The 21,093-nt window shown below is 33.8% G+C and overlaps 2 protein-coding genes across 4 annotated transcripts; one reads left to right on the top strand and one right to left on the bottom strand.

Moving 5' to 3' along the window:
• The first annotated feature begins 228 nt into the window (after positions 1 to 228).
• Positions 229 to 13,938, top strand: LOC125064999 (chromodomain-helicase-DNA-binding protein Mi-2 homolog). 3 transcript variants are annotated; one of them, XM_047672379.1, is made up of 20 exons: positions 229 to 392; positions 825 to 895; positions 1,242 to 1,364; positions 4,619 to 4,760; positions 5,710 to 5,855; positions 6,132 to 6,305; positions 6,504 to 6,689; positions 6,878 to 7,024; positions 7,110 to 7,235; positions 7,374 to 7,546; positions 7,705 to 7,828; positions 7,928 to 8,077; positions 8,187 to 8,362; positions 8,512 to 8,686; positions 8,778 to 12,221; positions 12,415 to 12,609; positions 12,761 to 12,923; positions 13,289 to 13,431; positions 13,542 to 13,600; positions 13,669 to 13,938. In XM_047672379.1, exons 1-19 carry the CDS (start codon positions 356 to 358, stop codon positions 13,548 to 13,550), a joined length of 5,904 nt encoding a protein of 1,967 aa, XP_047528335.1. In that variant the 5' UTR covers positions 229 to 355; the 3' UTR covers positions 13,551 to 13,600; positions 13,669 to 13,938. The 3 variants fall into 3 exon arrangements, with proteins under 3 accessions (XP_047528335.1, XP_047528336.1, XP_047528334.1); XM_047672380.1 differs by having other exon boundaries at positions 229 to 398; positions 6,132 to 6,299; XM_047672378.1 differs by having other exon boundaries at positions 229 to 398.
• Positions 13,939 to 13,965: 27 nt separating this feature from the next.
• On the bottom strand, positions 13,966 to 18,636 carry LOC125065000 (protein downstream neighbor of son homolog). Its single transcript, XM_047672381.1, has 10 exons — positions 18,431 to 18,636; positions 18,206 to 18,318; positions 17,916 to 18,111; positions 17,707 to 17,840; positions 17,236 to 17,461; positions 16,731 to 16,881; positions 16,060 to 16,277; positions 14,801 to 15,004; positions 14,384 to 14,576; positions 13,966 to 14,247 (listed from the first exon to the last, which is right to left on the bottom strand). Exons 1-10 carry the CDS (start codon positions 18,509 to 18,511, stop codon positions 14,069 to 14,071), a joined length of 1,695 nt encoding a protein of 564 aa, XP_047528337.1. The 5' UTR covers positions 18,512 to 18,636; the 3' UTR covers positions 13,966 to 14,068.
• Positions 18,637 to 21,093: the final 2,457 nt, after the last annotated feature.

The following is a 21,093-nucleotide window of genomic DNA, read 5'->3' as shown; positions in this document are numbered from 1 at the left end:
TTTTGCTCTATATAATAAATGTTGTATTAGCACAAATCCCTATATTATTTCTTTAAGAATAAACTTATTAAAAGCTGTTAATTGTAAAATGAAAGAATATTATATATTTGAGACCACATCCAGAAAGAGTTTTGTATTTGGTAACCCAATTTCTTTAAATCATTTTTAAATAATCTGTGGTACCGGGTGTAATTGAAAGAGAAAGAAAATGTAGCTATTGCACACTAGTTCTTCGTAGTGACGGCGGCATCAATTTCTGAATTAATTACCATTTGTCGCAAAAACTGCGCGTCCTTTAGCTTTTCTAGACTAAAATCTTTGATTTTTCTTTGGATTGTGTCATATAGTTGTCTAAATGGCATCAGATGATGAAGTAGATGGATCTTTCGCAGGTAAAGGTTCGATTTACTCGATTTAGTTCCTAGCATGTCATAGGTAAGCCGCGAATAGCGGTATCATATGTTTACTTGCGGTAAGCAATTAAAATTTTGAAAAATTTCGGCTTTCATAGTGAGGTGCATACGAAAATTGATGATATAAAACAAAGTGATAAAAAGTGATATGTGATTAAGTGTTATATTGGCATATTTGTTATGATTTAGGTGTAAATATTTTTATGTGGCAGTTTGTGACAGAAAAGAACATGCATTATCCCCTCATTACTACTTAACAAAATGGACGCCGCCAAACAAAGGGATTAGTGACCTTATGGCTAGAAGTGCGCGTGCATCGCAAAAAATGATGATGCTCATGTGCTTGCTAAGGTGTGCAGGTGGAAAGCATAGTGACTGGTTTGACCACTTTATTGTAAATATTTGTTGCAGGCGACGAGGACGTGGAGGAAGGTGAGGGTCAAAATGATAACTCAGGAGAGAGTGATGAAGCTCCTCCAAAGGTGATTATTTGAAAAACTTATAATTTTTTTTTTCAAAATTCTTTTAAATTTTACATACGTACTTATAAGTTACATGTATCACATTTTAATTAATTTTATTTATATAAATAACCATTGTTAAAATTCAATTAAACATACTAGTAATTGAACTCTTAACAAGAGAAAAAAATCTGCAAAAAGAAAAACATTTTTTAAATAACCATAATCGAGAGAAAATTATGGTTAATATTGTTAAATAATCGCATAATTTATAACAATTATAATATATGTTATCATGATAATAAAATTTTAAAATATAATATATATTGATCAACCTTAATTTTATCCTTGCATTATTTTGTAATAGGAGGATGATGACTATTCTCCAGAAGATGGCAGAAAGAAAAAGAAAGGAAAAAAAAGAAAAGCCAGAGGGGAAGAAAAAAAAGGAAGAAAGAAAAAGAAGAAGCGCAAGAATGAAAGTGAAGAAGTAAGTATTAGTTTTTTTTTTTATTAATTTACAAAAAGTGATGACTATGTTTATAATATATTGACACAGAATTTTATCACATCATCAATTTTTTAGTCATCACTCACATCTTTACTATCTTGTCTATAGAGACTATCTTATCTATCTGTTCTTAAATATCTATTTTAATAGAAATAATCAATAAGTGTCTCAAATAAAAGTAATTCATAAATCATTTTGTTCTTTGTGAATGAATAACTATGTATTTACAATGTGTATATATCAAGAAATTGAGTAAGAAAATAAAAAAAAAACAAAAATTAAATTTTATTAAGTTTTTTTGGTAATCAGCATTTTGTATGACCCAAATCTATGTAAGCTTAATTAAATAATTAGGTTAGTAATATTTAAATGAGATCTAATAGCAATTAATAATAAACTCACAAAAAGGATTGTCTACAGAATTGTATGTATAATAAAAAAAAACTCAATTGTAAATTTATCAATATAAAATGGATTAATTTAATTTAAAAACAACATTGGATTTAAAAATAACATTATTATTAATAAATTATCACATATTGCACTAAATTCTTGTCGATATATTTAAAATATAATAAATATATTTAGGTCAAAATTTCTGTATTAATGATCCTTTTAACATAATATACTACTACACAATGTAGTTTGTGTTGTGAGATGTTTATATTCATCATAACTTTTATGGTGTGTTTTTTCCATGTTAGTATTAACTGATTTATTATGAGAAGGTACCTAGTACTTACTCAGGTGGGTTTGCACAAATTCCTACCTTCAAGTATATAAGTATTATAAGTTTTATATAGATTACGGAACTTTTAGCTCCTTGAACGTTTTTATGAGGAGGAGTATTATCCTATATAACTTTTCTTTTTAATTAAAACAAGTAAAAAGGCGAAGGATTTAAGAATTTATCGACGTGGTTATTGAAAAAAAATGTAATTGAATAATTCGTAAAATATATCGTTTTTATTAAGTCACCGCCGTCGCAAGAGATGCCTACGCTGTAATGACGCATATTGTGTTGTTAGTTTCCGTCCCCGGTTTCGCCCGCGTTCAGGGTGGGGCAAGTGTTAGGTGCCCTATATTCTTGTACCCCTGACAACATGCATGCAAAATTTCATGAGTATCAGTTGACTAGGAAAGTGAAAGCGTGACAAACCAACTCAGTTTCGCATTTATAATATTATTTGGGATATTTAGATTCTAATGACTGAGTCTTATTTTTAACCTGAATAAAAATAAAACGACGCGATTTATTCCCCTTGATTAAAATATGTAGACTAATGTAGATCCCAACAGAAAATAATTGTAATGTTGTTTCATATGAATTATTACAATTAAAAATTTGATACGTGTGAAAAGGATTTACTAAAATCTTGTACTTGTATTTATATTTAGCACTCTTACTAAGCTTTTAACAAGACGTTTTGATTCGATTGTTATCTATCCAAAAATTTATCATAAAGTATAAAAATTTGTTTGTTCGTATGTACTAATTGAAGTAATAACCCAATTCAATTTTTTTTGTTCTCCTGAGTTCTATAAATTATGTGTATATCATATAATTTACTAAATTTATACGTGAAAAGCCACCCGGGTCGCTAGTAAAAAGTAAACAATAGAATTTGCTAGAATGAAGCGGAATATAGAATATTCTCTGTCATAATTAAGAATGTCTGATAGAACAACAAATATATGTTTAAAAGGCATTAATTATGTTTTTAGGTTAAATATCATCATTCATCAAAAGCTTTACCCATAAATGTTGTTTATGAAGTGATACATTAAAAAAAGCAGTGTCTTCTTTCGAATCAATGATGTAGGAAAGAGATAAAACTGATTAGTGTTTAACTTAACATCCATATAATATAACGCAAGTTAGTGTACATTCACACCGAAGTTCCGTATTTACAAGAACGCTTTTTCGACGGATCCGTCGCTACTCACTACTGAAGGTTATGTTCACACCGTTTTTACTGAACCACTGTATATGTATATTTTGTCGGATCGATATTTTTATACGATTTGGATTGTTGTTTGTGTGATCTCACTCTAATAATCACATACGCCATCGCTAAAAAAAAACGTATAACATAAAACGGATCGCCGTGTGAATGTAGCCAAAGCCAGTAAATCTTATACTAATTTATAAAAAACGTAACTTATAAATCAGCATACCGATTATCCTAAAGTAAACTATCAAAATGAAAATATATTTCGTTCTAGTAGACTGTTTATGTTACCTCTAAATCGTCAACAACTGGCTTATGTTGAGTGTAAAGCTTTCAAGGGTTCAGATATATCATACTTCGTCTTATCAACCGGTAAGACGAATTACTTATTTCTGAACCGTATTTCTCTAGTTACTGTAAAAAAAATATTTTTTTTTTACATTAGCGCTATGTAAACCTAATATATCCCTGACGAGAATAACTCTGACGTAAATTTTTTGATTATTTTGTTGATTATTGCTCTTCTCAAATAGTTCTAAGAACTTACACCACACTTTACACCTGTATATCATAATAATTACACGTAACAAAAAAAAGACCCGCTGAGTTTCTTTCGCCGATTCTTTTCAGGTCAGGGTATTTTCTTTTCCGAAGTAGGTAAGTGTTTATATTTGAATAAATGAATTTGATTTTATAACAAAAAAAATATCAATTATTTTAGTTTGTGTAAGTCGTTTATATTATAATGATCCATTTTCAGAATATTATTTAATATTCACGTTCACAATAAAGCTTTATTTTCTTCATTTGTCATTCAAGTCAGCAATCTCTTATCGATTTAGTGCCAAAATTCAAAAATTACAGGGTTAATTTTCACTTCATCTTACAGGCACTCTTAATGAATATCGTGTCGTGATGTACCACAAATTTTGCCGATTTATTTAACAGATAACTTATTAGTCAGTTAATTATAAGAAATTATCAAAATTTCCAACCGTAGAAATGTTTTTCTTTAAGTTCCACAAGAAATCTAACCATTTACTTTGGACGCTGTGCAACGACGGGGCGGCGGGCGTATTATGTAATATTTAATAATTGACTAAAACTCATATAATTACAAACTTTTGAAAAGAGCTCAAACCTATGTTTATGCATTTTAGAATAAATAATTATCATAGTAACCTCATCACATACGCCACATTATTTAACGTGAATGATCCCCAAAATGTAATTTAACGGCTTAGAATTGAAGATTTAAAGTAATATAAGAATTCTCACCAGGACGACGACTTTGGCGCGGAAGTCGAGGCTGAAGGTGACAGCGATTACGCGCTAAGCGCGGTGTCGTCGAGCAAGAAATCTCGCAAAGGGCGAGGAAGCAAACATAATACTTCGACTCCGGTTGCGTCTGATTCGGGTTCTGGTAAATATTAAAAACTTATCTTCGCAATTAAGCGTCAATAGCGAAATGGTTTACGGGCCGCCTAGCGATGTAAAAGATCACAGGATCGATCTTGACCCATTGAGCTATTATTGTCCCCACTCCTAACACAAATGATAAGCTTAATAGAAGGGATAAATAGGAATATTAGTAAATTCATTCATTAATTTGGGGCATTGCTGTATTTTATTTTATATATATTCTTTATTGCACTTTTAATCAAAAAAATAACCTTAATACCTATTAGCTGTAACAATTAGAAACAGTTAGCAGCCTTTCCGTACCAAACTGTACTATTATTTTTGCTTTGTTAATAGATCATAACTTTTATTTTAAAAATAAATTTTTGTTACAACTAAGTTCCAATTAGCATATAATTAAAAATATTTATCTATTAATATGCAAAAGTACTCAGACATAAAAATATACATTTACATAATTATAATTTGTAAAATGATTACAATTTTTCTTTTATCTATTTAACTTACTTTATAAACATCCTTGTATTACTAAATATTTACATATTAAAGTAATATGTACTTTACTAGTTTATTTATTAATTAAATTCTAAATGTTGTGACTTATGTAATTATTGTTACCTCAATTTGTTTTGAGATGTAATTTGTATGTTAATATCTTCATAAAAATAACTAATTATTAATAAATTTTGCTGCCTTGACCCAAAATATAAAGTAATTGTTTGAAAATTATCTAATTGAAATATTATAATAATAATGGCAATATATATTTTTTTATTTGTATTGGATTCAACTGGATATAGAACCATTCTCTATTATAAAATTTTAAGGACATTAAAATCAACTTGATTTATCAAAGAATGTTTAAACCATTAGTTGTGTAGATTTATTAAGGTATTTTTAAATTAAATATTTAAAATATTTGATGTTTGAGTTATTTATATGATTGCCAGGTATGCCCACTGTTGAGGAAGTATGTTCTTCATTTGCTCTCACGGATGTTAACATTCAGTACTCAGATGCTGATCTCGAAAATTTAACCAGTTACAAGTTATTCCAACAACATGTACGCCCTCTTCTTGTCAAGGAAAATCCAAAGGTAAGTTCATCATTGATTTTCCTCAGAATGATAAAACTTAAAAGGGCAAGGCGAATGTCTTGACTGATTCGTGGACGAACCGCCCTGCATTGAGGCCTATTGCTTTCACTCATCTTAAGGAGAAATATATATTAAACAAATTATATTAACCAAAAAAATTAAATAAATCTGAAACTTAAATAAATAAATGAGCATATTTATCTATCTGATAATCTTTCTGTAATGTCAAATTAAGAAAAAATCTGGATATCTGTGTAATTTCTTTTTCTTTATTAGGTACCTGTATCAAAGTTGATGATGCTAGTAGCAGCTAAATGGCGATTATTCTGTGAAACTAATCCACACTTGGACGGTGGCAGTCAGAACATGGGTTCTGAAGAGAATACAAACACATCTACTACGTCAGATTACGTGCCTAAACGTCCTGGACGCACCCCTAAAGAAGTAAAGGTGATTTTATTACAAATGCCATAGAGTTCCCTATATTTTCAACTCTTAATAAGAGAAATAACTTTTTTTTTAATTTTTTTGTATACAACTTAGTTTATTTTTTACCTTATATCATATCACATTTTAAATGGCAGATTTAAAAATGTAATTTGAAGACTTACTCAAAGTAAATGTTTTAAATAATTACTCGATTTTCAGATCGAAGACTCTATCGAGGAGCCCGAGGAGGAAGACGATGAGGGAGTGAGCGACGAGGGCACGCCGGCTCCTCGCAAACGCGGTCGTAAGCCCAAGCACACAGGCACGCCACGCGGCAAGCCCGGCCGCAAGCCGAAGGTTCCTACGCTCAAAATCAAGTTCAGCAAACGGAAGCGCACCAGCAGTGTGAGTACTAGCTACTGATGAAATTAAAGAACTCATATGGTGCCACGTGTAAAATGTTAAAAATTGCCGTACCCCTTTTCTTGGAGTGTTCAAAACAGGCTAGACAGTAAATAGAACAATGGCGCTTTATTCATGATGTAATTATAAAAAAATATATATTTATAAAACATGTTTGATTATTTTCATAGGAGGAAGATCAAGAAGGGAGTGCAGGTGCAAATACAGATTCTGATGCAGAGTTTGAACAAATGCTGGCTGAGGCCGAGGATCCTAAGCCGCCACCAACTAATACAGAAGAGGCCCCACAACCGAAAGAGGAAGATCCTAATGTTCCAGTTAGTATACTAAATAATCACCGCAATCTGATCAGAACAATTTATTTATCTGTTATATATTATTAAACATATACTTATTTTATAGCAACAACCAAAGAAGAAGGCTAAGACCAAAATCGGAAATAAGAGCAAGAAAAAGAAGAAAATGAAGACAACAAATAAGTTCCCTGATGGTGCTGAAGGAGAGCAGGAACATCAGGACTATTGTGAGGTGAGAATTCATATAGTAACTAGTTGTTACCTGTCTGGCTCTAAAAAAAAATCAATATATCTTTTAATAGTCTTACACCTATACGAACTTTTCATATTATTCTTCGATATAATATATAAAAGTGTCATTTATTTGTAGGTTTGTCAGCAAGGAGGCGAAATTATTCTCTGTGACACATGTCCAAGAGCATATCACTTGGTGTGTCTTGATCCAGAACTAGAAGAGACACCGGAAGGTCGCTGGTCATGTCCTCACTGTGAGGCTGAAGGCAATCAAGAAGAAGATGATGATGAGCATCAAGAGTTTTGCAGGTAAGCTACATATATTATAAACCTAAAATATTGACTTAATTTTATTTACAATTTAAAGGAGAGTATTTAATGTTATGTGTAATTACAAATAAAGTTAATGTTATCTTTTGTAAATAATAAAATGAATATAGTAATAATAATAATAATTTCTATTATAGAATTTGCAAAGATGGGGGAGAGCTTTTGTGTTGTGATTCCTGCCCGTCGGCCTACCACCGTTTCTGTCTTAATCCACCTTTAGATGAAGTTCCAGATGGGGAGTGGAAGTGTCCTCGATGTAGTGTGAGTTTATATATAAAATTACAATATTAGTAGCAATTTCCTGTTATAAAACTGAAGCTCTTTATACTATACTGTAACATTATTTTTCGTCATTTTCAGTGTCCACCACTAGATGGTAAAGTGGCGAAAATATTGACATGGCGATGGAAGGAACAACCGGCAAAATCAAAGGCACCACGTTCAAGAGAGTTCTTTGTCAAGTGGCATGAGCGTTCCTACTGGCATTGCAGTTGGATATCTGAGATACAGGTGAAATAAATTAAAAAAAATAATAAATATAACAATAGTTACAAACTTCTTAATAACACCCATAAGAAATATTTGTTTATTAATGCATTTTCGTTTTAATTATTCCCAGCTGGATGTATTCCACCCACTTATGTATCGTTACTACATGCGCAAATCGGATCCTGAGGAGCCACCTAAATTGGAAGAACCATTGGAGGAGCGTGAAGGTCGAAGAAAGCGTATGAAAAACAAAAATGGCGTTGAACAAGACTCTGATGAAAAAATGTTGGAAGAAAAATACTACAGGTAACAATGCAAGACACACATATTTGTTATTATGGATTACTATTTTGTGTATCTACCTATTTTGTATTGTGTGCCTTACTGTTACTTACTAAAACTAAAATAAATAAAATTAAGGGAATGGTTGAAATATTTTTTAATGATCTTTTCAGATATGGCGTAAAACCCGAGTGGTTGATAGTACATAGGGTGATAAATCACCGCACATCACGTGACGGTACTACATTCTTTTTGGTAAAATGGCGGGATCTGTCGTATGATCAGGCTACATGGGAATCAGAACACGAAGACATTGCTGGATTAAAGTGTGCCATGGAATATTATCAGGTACATATCAACTGAAAGTTTTTATTAATATACATTAATATAATGATAAAATGAAATTAAAAGTTTTATAAATAAAATTATGGTGTTTTAGGATATGCGTGCATTCATCACTTCTGAAGGTAAAACTAAAGGAAGCAAAGGCAAGAAAGCTGGTCGCAAAAGCAAGAACAAAGACAACATTGATGAAGATGAGAGTAGTAGTGGATTACAAGTTAAAGGCAGGAAGTATAACCCACCACCAGATCGCCCAACCACAAATCTCAATAAGAAGTATGAAGATCAACCACCATTTGTATATGAAACTGGAATGCAGCTTCATCCATACCAGTTGGAAGGTCTTAACTGGTTGCGGTACTCTTGGGGCCAAGGAATCGACACTATTCTTGCTGATGAGATGGGTCTCGGAAAAACTATTCAAACTGTTACATTCCTTTATTCTCTATTTAAAGAGGGTCATTGCAAAGGACCTTTCCTTGTTTCCGTTCCATTGTCAACAATCATTAATTGGGAGAGAGAATTTGAGTTGTGGGCTCCAGATTTATACTGTATTACATATGTTGGTGATAAAGATTCCAGAGCCGTTATACGCGAGAATGAACTTACTTTTGACGATGGCGGGAACAGAGGTGGAAGACCTTCAAAAATCAAATCTCAAGTGAAATTCAATGTTCTCTTAACTTCATATGAACTTATATCAATTGACTCGACTTGCCTAGGATCTATTGAATGGGCTGTCCTTGTTGTGGACGAAGCTCACAGACTAAAGAGTAATCAGTCTAAGTTCTTTAGGCTTCTCGCTGGATATCACATTAATTACAAACTTTTACTGACAGGAACACCATTACAGAACAATCTGGAAGAATTGTTCCATCTCTTAAACTTTTTAAATAAAGACAAGTTCAATGAACTAGCTGCTTTCCAAAATGAATTTGCAGATGTTTCGAAAGAAGAGCAAGTGAAGAGGCTTCATGAAATGTTGGGTCCGCATATGTTGCGGCGGTTAAAGGCCGATGTATTGAAAAATATGCCTGCAAAATCGGAGTTTATTGTGCGTGTTGAGTTGTCTCCAATGCAGAAAAAATATTACAAGTATATTTTGACTAGAAATTATGAAGCACTGAATCCAAAGAGCGGCGGTCAGACTGTGTCCTTACTTAATGTGATGATGGACTTAAAGAAATGTTGTAACCATCCATACTTGTTCCCTGTAGCAGCTGAAGAAGCACCTCTTGGTCCCCATGGGAATTACGATACACAAGCTTTAATTAAAGCTTCCGGAAAGCTTGTTCTTATGTCCAAGATGTTAAAACAACTTAAAGAACAAGGACACAGAGTCCTTATATTCTCTCAAATGACAAAAATGTTAGACATTTTAGAAGATTTCTTAGAAGGCGAAGGATATAAATATGAAAGAATTGATGGCGGTATCACAGGAACAATAAGACAAGAAGCTATTGATAGGTTTAATGCACCTGGCGCTCAGCAATTTGTTTTCCTATTATCAACTAGAGCTGGTGGTTTGGGTATTAATTTAGCTACTGCTGACACTGTAATTATCTATGATTCCGATTGGAATCCACATAACGATATTCAAGCGTTCTCACGAGCCCATCGTATTGGACAAGCCAACAAGGTCATGATCTATCGATTCGTAACTCGTAACAGTGTTGAAGAAAGAGTTACTCAAGTTGCTAAGAGAAAAATGATGTTAACTCACTTGGTTGTACGCCCTGGTATGGGTGGGAAAGGTGCTAATTTTACGAAACAAGAATTGGACGACATTCTTAGATTTGGTACAGAAGAGCTTTTCAAAGAAGAGGAGGGCAAAGAAGAAGCTATTCACTATGACGATAGGGCCGTTGGAGAATTGCTAGATCGTTCCAAAGAAGGTATCGAACAAAAAGAATCTTGGGCTAATGAATATCTTAGCTCATTTAAAGTGGCTAGCTATTCGACCAAAGAAGGAGACGGAGAAGAAGAAGTCGATACTGAGATTATAAAACAGGAAGCTGAAAATACTGATCCAGCATATTGGATAAAATTACTTAGACATCATTATGAACAGCATCAAGAAGATCAAGCAAGAACCCTTGGTAAAGGTAAAAGGGTAAGAAAACAAGTTAATTATAACGATGGTAGTGTTGCACAGACCGAAAATAGAGAAGATACTACATGGCAAGAGAATGGCTCTGATTACAATTCTGATTTCTCTCAAGGTAGCGAGGATGACAAAGAAGATGACGATTTCGATGAAAAGAATGATAATGGAGATTTACTTAGTCGTCGCAGTAAGCGTCGACTTGAAAGACGTGAAGAAAGAGACAGACCATTACCACCCCTGCTTGCTCGTGTTGGTGGAAATATGGAAGTTCTTGGTTTTAATGCCCGACAAAGAAAATCGTTCCTCAATGCAATTATGCGATATGGTATGCCGCCTCAAGATGCGTTTAACTCGCAATGGTTAGTCAGAGATCTTAGAGGAAAATCTGAACGTAATTTCAAAGCCTATGTTTCTCTATTTATGCGACACTTATGCGAACCTGGTGCAGATAATGCAGAAACTTTTGCTGACGGTGTTCCAAGAGAAGGATTATCAAGACAGCACGTATTGACACGAATCGGTGTCATGAGTTTAATTAGAAAGAAGGTACAAGAGTTTGAACACATCAATGGATATTATAGCATGCCTGAATTAATTCGTAAACCAGTAGAACCCGTAAAGATTGCCGGTGCAGAAAGTGCTGCTCCTAGCCCGGCTCCTTCTACAGCCACACCTATTACTTCAGCGGCGCCCTCACCAGCTCCGACGCAAATAACTCAAGCATCTGGTCAAGCACCTACACCAGGTGGGTCAGAGAAAGATGAGAAGGAAGAAGCTAAAGATGAAAAATCTGACTCAAAAGATAGCAAAGAGAAAGACAAAGATGAACCCATGGATACCAGTGATATTAAAGAAGAAAAAGAAAAACCAGACGATAAGGATTCTACAAAAGATATAAAAGAGGAAATAAAAGACGAAAGACGTATGTCTGTAGATGAAGAACCTTCAAAGGAGGAAGAGAAATCGGAGAAAAAAGAAGATAAAGATGAGAAAATTAAAGAAGAGCCGAAAGAAGATCCAGATAAAAAGGATGACGCGAAGAGTGATAAGGCTGAATCAGAAGCTTCAGAGAAGCCTAATAAAGAGGAAAAGAAAGAAGACGATGATGATGACGTAGTACTCGTTAAAGAGGAAGAAGATCTCAAAGTAGAGCGCCGCAAGTTTATGTTCAATATAGCTGATGGTGGTTTTACAGAATTGCATACTTTGTGGTTAAACGAAGAACGTGCTGCTGCACCTGGTCGAGAGTATGAGATCTGGCATAGACGGCATGATTACTGGCTGTTGGCTGGTATTGTAACGCACGGCTATGGGCGCTGGCAAGACATTCAAAATGACTTGCGATTTGCCATTATAAACGAGCCTTTCAAGATGGATGTCGGCAAAGGCAACTTCCTTGAGATTAAGAACAAATTCTTGGCTCGAAGGTTCAAGGTAAATATATAAACTCATATATGACACGAAATGTTATTATTCTGTTGAATCGATAGGATGCAAAAAGGATACTACATAATAAGTACAGTTTTTATATTTAACCTATGAGGGCTTAGAGATGCCACTAAATACACTTTACTACACAGTTGATGGCTAATTATCATATTTGCTAAATTTTATTTTTTATTATCAGCTATTGGAACAAGCGTTAGTTATCGAAGAGCAGTTGCGGCGTGCCGCGTACTTGAACCTGACGCAGGACCCCAACCACCCCGCCATGTCGCTCAACGCGCGCTTCGCCGAAGTGGAGTGTCTCGCGGAATCGCACCAGCATCTCAGCAAGGAGTCGTTGGCGGGTAATAAACCAGCCAACGCCGTACTGCACAAGGTATGTGACCAATCTTTTTGTTCTTATTTTATATGATATTTTGATTTTGATGTCGGAGATAATCAAATAGATGAAATAAATTAATTAATAATACTGGGTTTCAATATATATGAGACAAAACATAATCAATGAATGCTGTTTGTACACTCAGGTGTTGAACCAGCTCGAGGAGCTACTGTCTGACATGAAGTCGGACGTGTCCCGCCTACCCGCCACGCTGGCGCGCATCCCGCCGGTGGCGCAGCGGCTGCAGATGTCGGAGCGCTCCATCCTCTCGCGCCTGGCCGCCACCGCTGGCAACCCTGTGCCTGCAGGTAACAGCTTTGTTTGTTGCAAACACTTATAAGACTACAAATCCTGGGTTAACTCAGTATTGATGGGATTTTCAGTCCTGAAATTGATACCGAGGGTTCTGCATTTGAACTATGTTGTATAATTCTGATAATTGTAGTGGGACAGATTTTTTTGTGAAAATACTATCTAACTATAATAAGCCTCTGACAAAGTATGCTAGAACTTGAGATTAGCCACCGCAGCCTTCTGGGCCTGGCCTTCTTTGGTAATATTTTACTGTATTGATAAAATAATTATTTTAATTTTTTACACTGGAATATTGTTTAGACTGACTGAAAACATTGGTATGGAATATTAGTAATGTAACCGTCCACGTGTTCGGCAGCTCAAATGGCGCAGTTCCCGGCCGGGTTCGGCGCGGGCGGCTCGCTGCCGGGCTTCTCCCCCGCGGCCGCGGCCGCCGCCAACTTCACCAACTTCCGCCCGCAGTACTCCGTGCCCGGACAGCCCGCCACACCCTCGTCTAATGTACGTTTCATATGTCGCATATAGGCTTAGTCCATAATTATTATGATGTAAATATATTAGTAGTTTTAAGTGTACTACCATCGTTGCTAACCTTTTATTTTTATTTTTAGAAATCATAAGCCTACGGTAATAATTAATTGACAAGAATCAAGTTGACATAAGCGTGCAGGTACGTAAGGTTGCATTCTTTTAATTTGTTTTTGTTATAAAATATAAATATTGTTTTATTTGTTTCAGTGACCGGCTTGGGCATCACGCTTAGACGAATAATTTAGATTTAAGCTTTTCCAAGATTCCTGTTCCACCTTGGGTTTGAAGTGATATAATTAGTGATTAGTGCAGTTATGTTAGGTAACATAATATTACGTCATACTAGAGCAGAACTCTCACAATATTATTTATTTCATCCTGATCTGTATGAATCTTGTTTTACTGCGTAAGTGATTGTGGACTTATGAAATCTTTATTTTTAATTTACCAAAAATGAAAATTGAATAAATCATACAATTACGTAAAAATTGTTTTATTGTATTTTTAAACAAGCAACGAAATACAAAAAATATTCCTTTAACTTCATGATTTAACATTGGAATAATAAAATACACACAGAATAATTGTACTACAACAGGCGGAAGGATTACCACGTAAACGTATCGTCTTCTGAATTATATTTAACACTGTCCAAAGATTTCACAGAATTTGGATCAGACGAACAGAACAATTGCAACATATCTTCATTAATGCCACAGTCTGATAAGTTTTCTTTATTAAAAGCTTTGGTAAAATGGTTTGGATCATTTTCATTTGAAGCCTCATCTGTAATAAATTAAATATGATAATTAGTTAATCAAATGTAGATTATTATTATATTTTCTTAACTTTTTAAGTTACTAATTTATAATTTGGGGCATAATGCATAACGCAGTTTTCGTAAATTTTGAATTAAACTAACCTTCTGCCATTTTTTTTGCTGCCCATGAAAATGCCAATGTAGGTTTGTGATGAGCGAATGTAGCGCTAAATTGCGCAGAAGTGCTCGTCTTGAGTAAGTTAAACAGAGAATGCACCGTCGTCGGAAGGATCGGTCCTCTCAGTTCTATAGAATAGTATTTCTTGTTGTCTGAGTATATAATATTCTCTCGAACCTAAAAATGTGCATCAATCAATTGGTAAATTAATAAATATCTGGTAACACTTTTTGTATATCAAAGATTCTATAATGTTCTAAATTAACGAAGGTATGATATAAAATATTACTAAATGAGATTAAGAAAGGAAATGTGCGAACATATTACATGCGCTCTAAGTAAAGTTGAACGTTTAGAAAGAGACAAATGGAACTAAGTATCAAAGAGTAGATCACCATCACCTTCAAGGACTGCAGCGTCCCGCCGTGGAAGGCGGTGGGCGCCAGCAGCGTGGGCGGCACGCCGGCGAAGGGCCCGGCCGGGCTCACGGCCGACTTGCAGTTGAGCAGGAAGTTGAAGAGCGCCTGCGCGTCCGCGCCGCGCACGCACACCAGCGACTCGGCCGCGCTGTCCACGCTGCTCTCGGCCGACGCGCACGCGCGCGCCTGTCGGCAGCGCCGCGTGGCAAGACTGACTCATGTGACACGATACTTTGAAGCGCACTTTTTAAATGTCATAAGTTATTGTTAGTAGCCGTTCAGTGTGAAATTTCAATTTTTTTCTTTGATAATACCTAAACTGCTCCTTTTAGAATTGATCAAAAACGGAATGTTACTTGGGTTTTCCATTTATATCCAAGTGGTACGAGTGAATTATTTTCGGATTTTTTAATACCTGTACCAGTGGTGATTCATATTTAGAATGCCGTACATACAGAATAAAATCCATTTTCCTAATCGAAGTTAGGTTGATTTACAAAAAAAAATGTGTTCATGCGCCGCTGACAGTATTAAGTACTAATGAGGATAAAAATAACGCGTACCGTAACAATTAAAATTTTGACTCCTCATCGTCCCGATTTAATGACATAATAAACATAATAAAAGCTATCAATTAAAATTTACTTTATATTCGATAAAATATCATTAAATAATTAGAACGTACGATAGAGTAGTCAATAAAATAAAAAAAAAAACATTTTTTTTTTCTTCTGGACTAATAAGAAGTTAGAGAGATCAGTTGTTCGAAACATTGCTGTAGATATGCATCTGCTGCATGTAGATATTATATGTATAGCTTTATATATTTTACTGAAATGGATCGGATACCTAGCGATCTATCTTATTAAAAGATAAAAGTTGTGGTCTGGTTACAATTACTATGAGTTGTTAGGACGCGTGCACCTTAAACGATGATCTCAACTTCGAATCCAGGCAAGCACCACTGAATTCATGTGCTTAATTTGTGTTTAAAATTCATTTCGAGCTCGGCACTGAAGGAAAACACCGCATTGGAGCAGCGTGGTGTAATAAGCTCCAAAGCCTCCTCAAAAGGAGATGAGGCCTTAGCCCAGCAGTAGGACATTAAAAATCTGCTACAACAATTACTATAAAATAATGTTGGGAATGTTTGATTCGGCATCGTATAAAAACAATGTAAGTAAATATTATACAGCTATTTAGAAAAAACAAGTATCATAGAACACATTACGCAGCTTTACCTGCGCGTTGTTAATTTTCTTAATTTCTTCCGTTTCTAGGCCCATCTGCGAGAGAAACTCGTCTGGGTCTTCTTCATCACCTGAACAGTTTTTCTCGTTATTTGCATCGTCCATAGTATCATAGCAGCTGTCAAACGACGTATTTTTAATGCGTTCTTCTTCTGAATTATTGAGTTTTCTTTTGTGATCTGGTCGGAGAGGCATCGTGAATTCCACATCTAAACGGAAACAGAAAACAATGTTTTGATAAATATTATAAAATAATAACTTGGACACTGGTGACATTTTCAAAAAGAAGAAATAATTATTATAGATAGATAGATATATAGTACAAGTAAAATAAAAGAAAGTGTGCCTACAGTACAAGGCACGTAAAATAATGGTTCCTAAAGTTTCTGATTGCTATAGTGAAAATCCGCAAATATTTTAAGTTAGCTTTTAAGAGTAAGAGACTTTTTTTAAGATTACCCTTGCCAGTGTAATTGCAGGTAGTCTTTTAACAATCACACATACCTAGACCTTATAATATATAACGTTAGTTTGATTTTATGATGATTTCCACTTTCTATCGAATCACCCCTGTTCAGACAGTGTGGAGGTAAGCAGGCTCGTCTTCAACTAGCAGGGTATTGTCTACTAGCGTAGCTCCGCTTCAAAGCAGTGGAGCTCACCTTCCTGGCGCAGCGCGTGTCGCAGGCCGCGCGTGGTGGGCGCGATGAGCGCGCAGGGCTCGGCCGCGCCGCACACGCCGGCCGCGCGGAATACGCACGTGAACGCGTTCGCGCACACGTAGAAGTACGGGCAGTGCAGCGCCCGGACCAGCTGCCGAAACATACGTACATACATAACATACTCATACTGCTTCTCGGAGAGTAATACTACTGGAAACAACTCTTGCAAGACATGATGTCACATTTAGCTATATGTCATTTGTTTCTTAACTATTTCTCGTAGCAAAAAATAGTTCAACATAAAGGAAAACTACTACTACATGATAGATATTTTGATATAGTAATCTAATCAGCTTTCGCTACACCTATATCAATTATAATTATTTCAGAGTTTTAAATAAGTCTGAACAGGTTTATCGATGTTGCTGTTAAAACATTTTATGACAACTCCATCTTGCCACAGTTTATATGCTAAAAGTTCAACATCAACTTAACATGGACTCACCTGAAATAAAGATCTAAAACTCTCTGTCCATTCAGTATATAGCGCCTGCTTTGCTTCTTCATTAGTGGCCATGAAATTAGTTGCAGCAACTTTTCCAGTGGAACGCGGGAAGAGGCTTATCCATGGGAGATGTGGATGTTGCCAGTATAAGCAGGTTTGATGGAACCGTGCTCTGGGTGACGTGTCCAATGTAGATGACAAAGTTGTATCAAGGCAACGTACAAAGCTGAGAAATTATAATTTTTTATCACAAAACTTTGTTAGGAACTAGAGTAGGAATAGGCAGTAATTTTTTATTTATACTTTATGAATTTATTGTAGAGTGGATTTATATATAATTATATTGAATTTTATTTAATCTCTGGTATAATCACATACCTATTATCTCTTTTACAATCAAACAATAAAAATTAACCTAATTTAGAATGTGACTTTCAAATTTAATTAAAAATATTTAAAAAAATTATGTACCCTGTGATTCCTGAGGCTTCTTCACTAGCCTTTAATTTAGAGGTCCAAGGAAACGGCTTGGCTGACATTAATCTTAGCTTGGTTTTTAATGCCCAGTCTATTGTTAAATGTTTGTATTTCTTTTCCACCACATGCTAATAAAAAAAAAATAGCACTGTATAATTAAAAATTAAGCTATAACAAATATTTTGATTAATCAAAATACTTACAGTTTCTACTGTATGATCAGCTGTAAATTTCTGTAATAGGTTTGAAAATGTTGATAGTTTCTCAGAGTCAACTTCTTGAGGAGGTTTTTCAACAATATTTGAAGGCAACTTTAATAATGCAAATAAAGTCTTATCGTTTGATTCATCAAATTGAGGATCGCCCAGTTTAATTTTTTTGTTTTGATCTAAGCTATTTCTGAAAAGTAAATATTTGTTTAACTCTCTTAATAATAACAGATAGACTATTCTTTCGTAATATTAATTATGTTCAAATAATTACAAAAAATTACTTTGAAAATGGATTTTTTCTTTTATCTCCATTCAAGATTCTGGAAAAATCTAAATTAATTGGTTGTTTATTTGGTTCTTCAGCGATGGACGTTGAGGGCTGTTTCATTCGATCCTGAAAAACATAGGAACATATAATTATTTTTTGCTGTAGTTTGTAAAGATAAACCATTCTCAAATAGTTAGAATGATTTTGTTTAAGTAACAATTATACAAATCATACTTGCCTGTAACGCTTTTTTTCGCTTTTTTAACTTGTGAAGTTGCATTACTTGATTCGGAGTTTTCCATGGCGAAGGAGGATCCATCTCACGATAAATTATATTACTGTAAACGAATTAAACTTTCATACTGTAACATATCCTTTAATACTAAATATTTGTTTTTAAAATGTAAACAGTAGAACGAGGCAAGCAGACACGATATTCCAACGTTATTTACATAATAATAATTGAAAACGTCAAACGTCTTTGAGTTTTGAAATTTTGTAATTAATACAGAGTATAAAATAACTCAAATCAAAATTATGTTAAGGACTTTAAAAAGTCGAAATAATATGTAATAAATACTACATTTACTTAACTTGCATCTTATTTTTTTATCAAAAACAATAAATATTTGTATAGGAAGGTGCGATAGATTTGTTGTTATAAGCAATAGTAGGTTTTATTTATTTACATTAGGTGTACTGAGAGAAGAGGACTATATTTTGCAACTTTTATCACGTAATCATACTTGTTCAAGTGCTCAAAATACACAATACCTTTTAAACATTTAAATAAATTGTCATTTTATTATTTCATCGGTTTTAACTAAATTAAAATAAGCGTAAAGTTGGTTTAAAGTTAACCTAGGCCTTTACTATAAAATATAAAATTACTCCGATTCACGGTAGCATGCGAAAGCGATCCCTTGGCGCCTACCGATGAGACAGAGAGGGTACCGCTGGTTTTTTAGTGGGTATTCCGGTGTGCCGCTAACATCTTGGGCACCGGCGAGTTCCACATACCCCCCCACTTCCACGTGAAAAAAAAAGCCCTTTACTATGAGATTAATGGTAGATTGTTAGGTAACAAACGTTTTAGTTAGGTATATCTTTGTAAGTCAACTATTTTGACTTTTCTATATACTTAGAGATAATTAAATGCCTTGTAAAACTAGATTAATGTAGGAACGTATACATTTTACAAGTCAAAGCTTGCTAAAATGTTTATTAAAAATCAAATTATTCGTCATATTATAATTAAACTCATAGTTTATAGATACCAGTTACCCATTATGAGTTTCTAAAAAAAAAGTTTTGTAATTAATTTAAACCTAAAATTGCAATAAATATTATTAAATATTAAATATTCTACAATAAACATTAATAAATGTTTTCATAGAAAATACAGGCAAACTAGGAAATCAATGTAGGTATTTGGAACGAAGTTCCTTATCGTACATTACACTCCAGACACTAGGCGAATGAGAGCTAGGCCGAAATAAGTGTAACACTTAGACCTTCATGAAACTTTTGCTATATAACATATACCTATCATGTTTGTGTTTTTATAAGCCTTTGTGTTGGCATCTGCATATATTTTTTATTTTCCATTATATACTTTCAATATATCTTTATTAATTTATTTTTGTCTTTGTCAAGTACATCTAATTTTTTACTTTTACTTTTTAAGTTACAACGGTAACGTTTGCAGTAATCAAAGGTTTATAGTGGCTCTTATAATAATCATCAGGCTATGACGGAGTCGTATAAATAGTATACAATGGATCTCGACTCGTTGAGTCTGGATTATCACATTGCCGAATTAGAAGTAGATTTAAGCCAACAAATCAAACTGACATAATATACTAGATTTATGGTGCACATATTAGTAAGAGCCCGATAAGCATTAAGTATCAATAAAGGTCCTTAATTAGGTTAAGATAGTGATGTCAGTCGTTAATAAATACTAACATAGAAAAGCTATTATTCGAACTGACATATGTTTTTCTCTTTTGTTTATTACAGATTGGATATTAATGATTTTTGAATATTTGAAATTTTTGAAACTCGGATACTATTATTCGATAATTTGAGCACTTCTTTATTTCTTCCGCGAAGGTCTACTTATGATATCAGTTTTCACGTCACCGAGGAATTGGTTAAAGTTGTAAAAAATTGGTATGTTGTCAGAAAGCGAACTTTATGCTAAGAATATTCGACGACAACCTTACGATAAGGTAAGGTTTTAAAGGAAGAAATTGCGAAAGCTATCAACAGTACTTCGAAGGTCTACAAAAATGGGGCGTCGAACAAAGTCCAGTATTTGATGGAGCTCTCCTCTGTATTAAGTTCATCTCCTGTGATGTTGATGTCATGGCAAACAGTGTCAATGGCATAGAATTCAATAATTCAATGGGGTTGTATAGAGTTTTGGTAGAACATATTTAGATAAAAAAAGTATGATAGTAGAGGATAAAAACCATAGACATACGAACATAATATAAAGGCATAGAATATAATATTGCTAAAATTTTGAATGAACTTGATATCACACATAAATAAGGTTATATTCTGAAATAAAGACAAAATTAGATATAGGTAATAGTATGATGTTTTTTAAATTCTACAATTTACTTAGTTAAATAAGAGAATACTTGTATTATATTTTTTAAGAAATTATTAGAGTTATTGTATTCAGTCAATAATTATTCTTTTTATAATGTTTTTTTTTTAACGAGTTAATGCGAATGTATTCAACATTCGCATTAAATTTTATAAGAAATAAAAATAATATACCTCATAATTAATTGTTTGTTATTTTCTTTTCATTCGTTCGTTAAATATAATGTACTATTCATACGTATTCCTAGAATTCTTATTTAGTTTGTTTTTTATAGAAATCAT

The sequence above is a fragment of the Vanessa atalanta genome, chromosome 6 (genome assembly GCF_905147765.1).
Source record: "Vanessa atalanta chromosome 6, ilVanAtal1.2, whole genome shotgun sequence".
Taxonomy (NCBI): Eukaryota; Metazoa; Arthropoda; class Insecta; order Lepidoptera; family Nymphalidae; genus Vanessa; species Vanessa atalanta.
The sequence above is the reverse complement of the archived record's forward strand: the minus strand, read 5'-3'. Positions and strand labels throughout refer to the sequence as shown.

Excerpts from the sequence above, each read along its gene's own strand:
- LOC125064999 (XM_047672378.1), top strand. The coding sequence starts at position 356 with ATGGCATCAGATGATGAAGTAGATGGATCTTTCGCAGGTAAAG. Across the intron at positions 12,610-12,760 it reads CCAACGCCGTACTGCACAAG|GTGTTGAACCAGCTCGAGGA; the intron begins GTATGTGACCAA and ends TTGTACACTCAG. Across the intron at positions 12,924-13,288 it reads TGGCAACCCTGTGCCTGCAG|CTCAAATGGCGCAGTTCCCG; the intron begins GTAACAGCTTTG and ends CGTGTTCGGCAG.
- LOC125065000 (XM_047672381.1), bottom strand. The coding sequence starts at position 18,511 with ATGGATCCTCCTTCGCCATGGAAAACTCCGAATCAAGTAATGCAACTT. Across the intron at positions 17,462-17,706 it reads GAAGCCTCAGGAATCACAGG|CTTTGTACGTTGCCTTGATA; the intron begins GTACATAATTTT and ends ATAATTTCTCAG. Across the intron at positions 16,278-16,730 it reads ACACGCGCTGCGCCAGGAAG|ATGTGGAATTCACGATGCCT; the intron begins GTGAGCTCCACT and ends GTTTCCGTTTAG.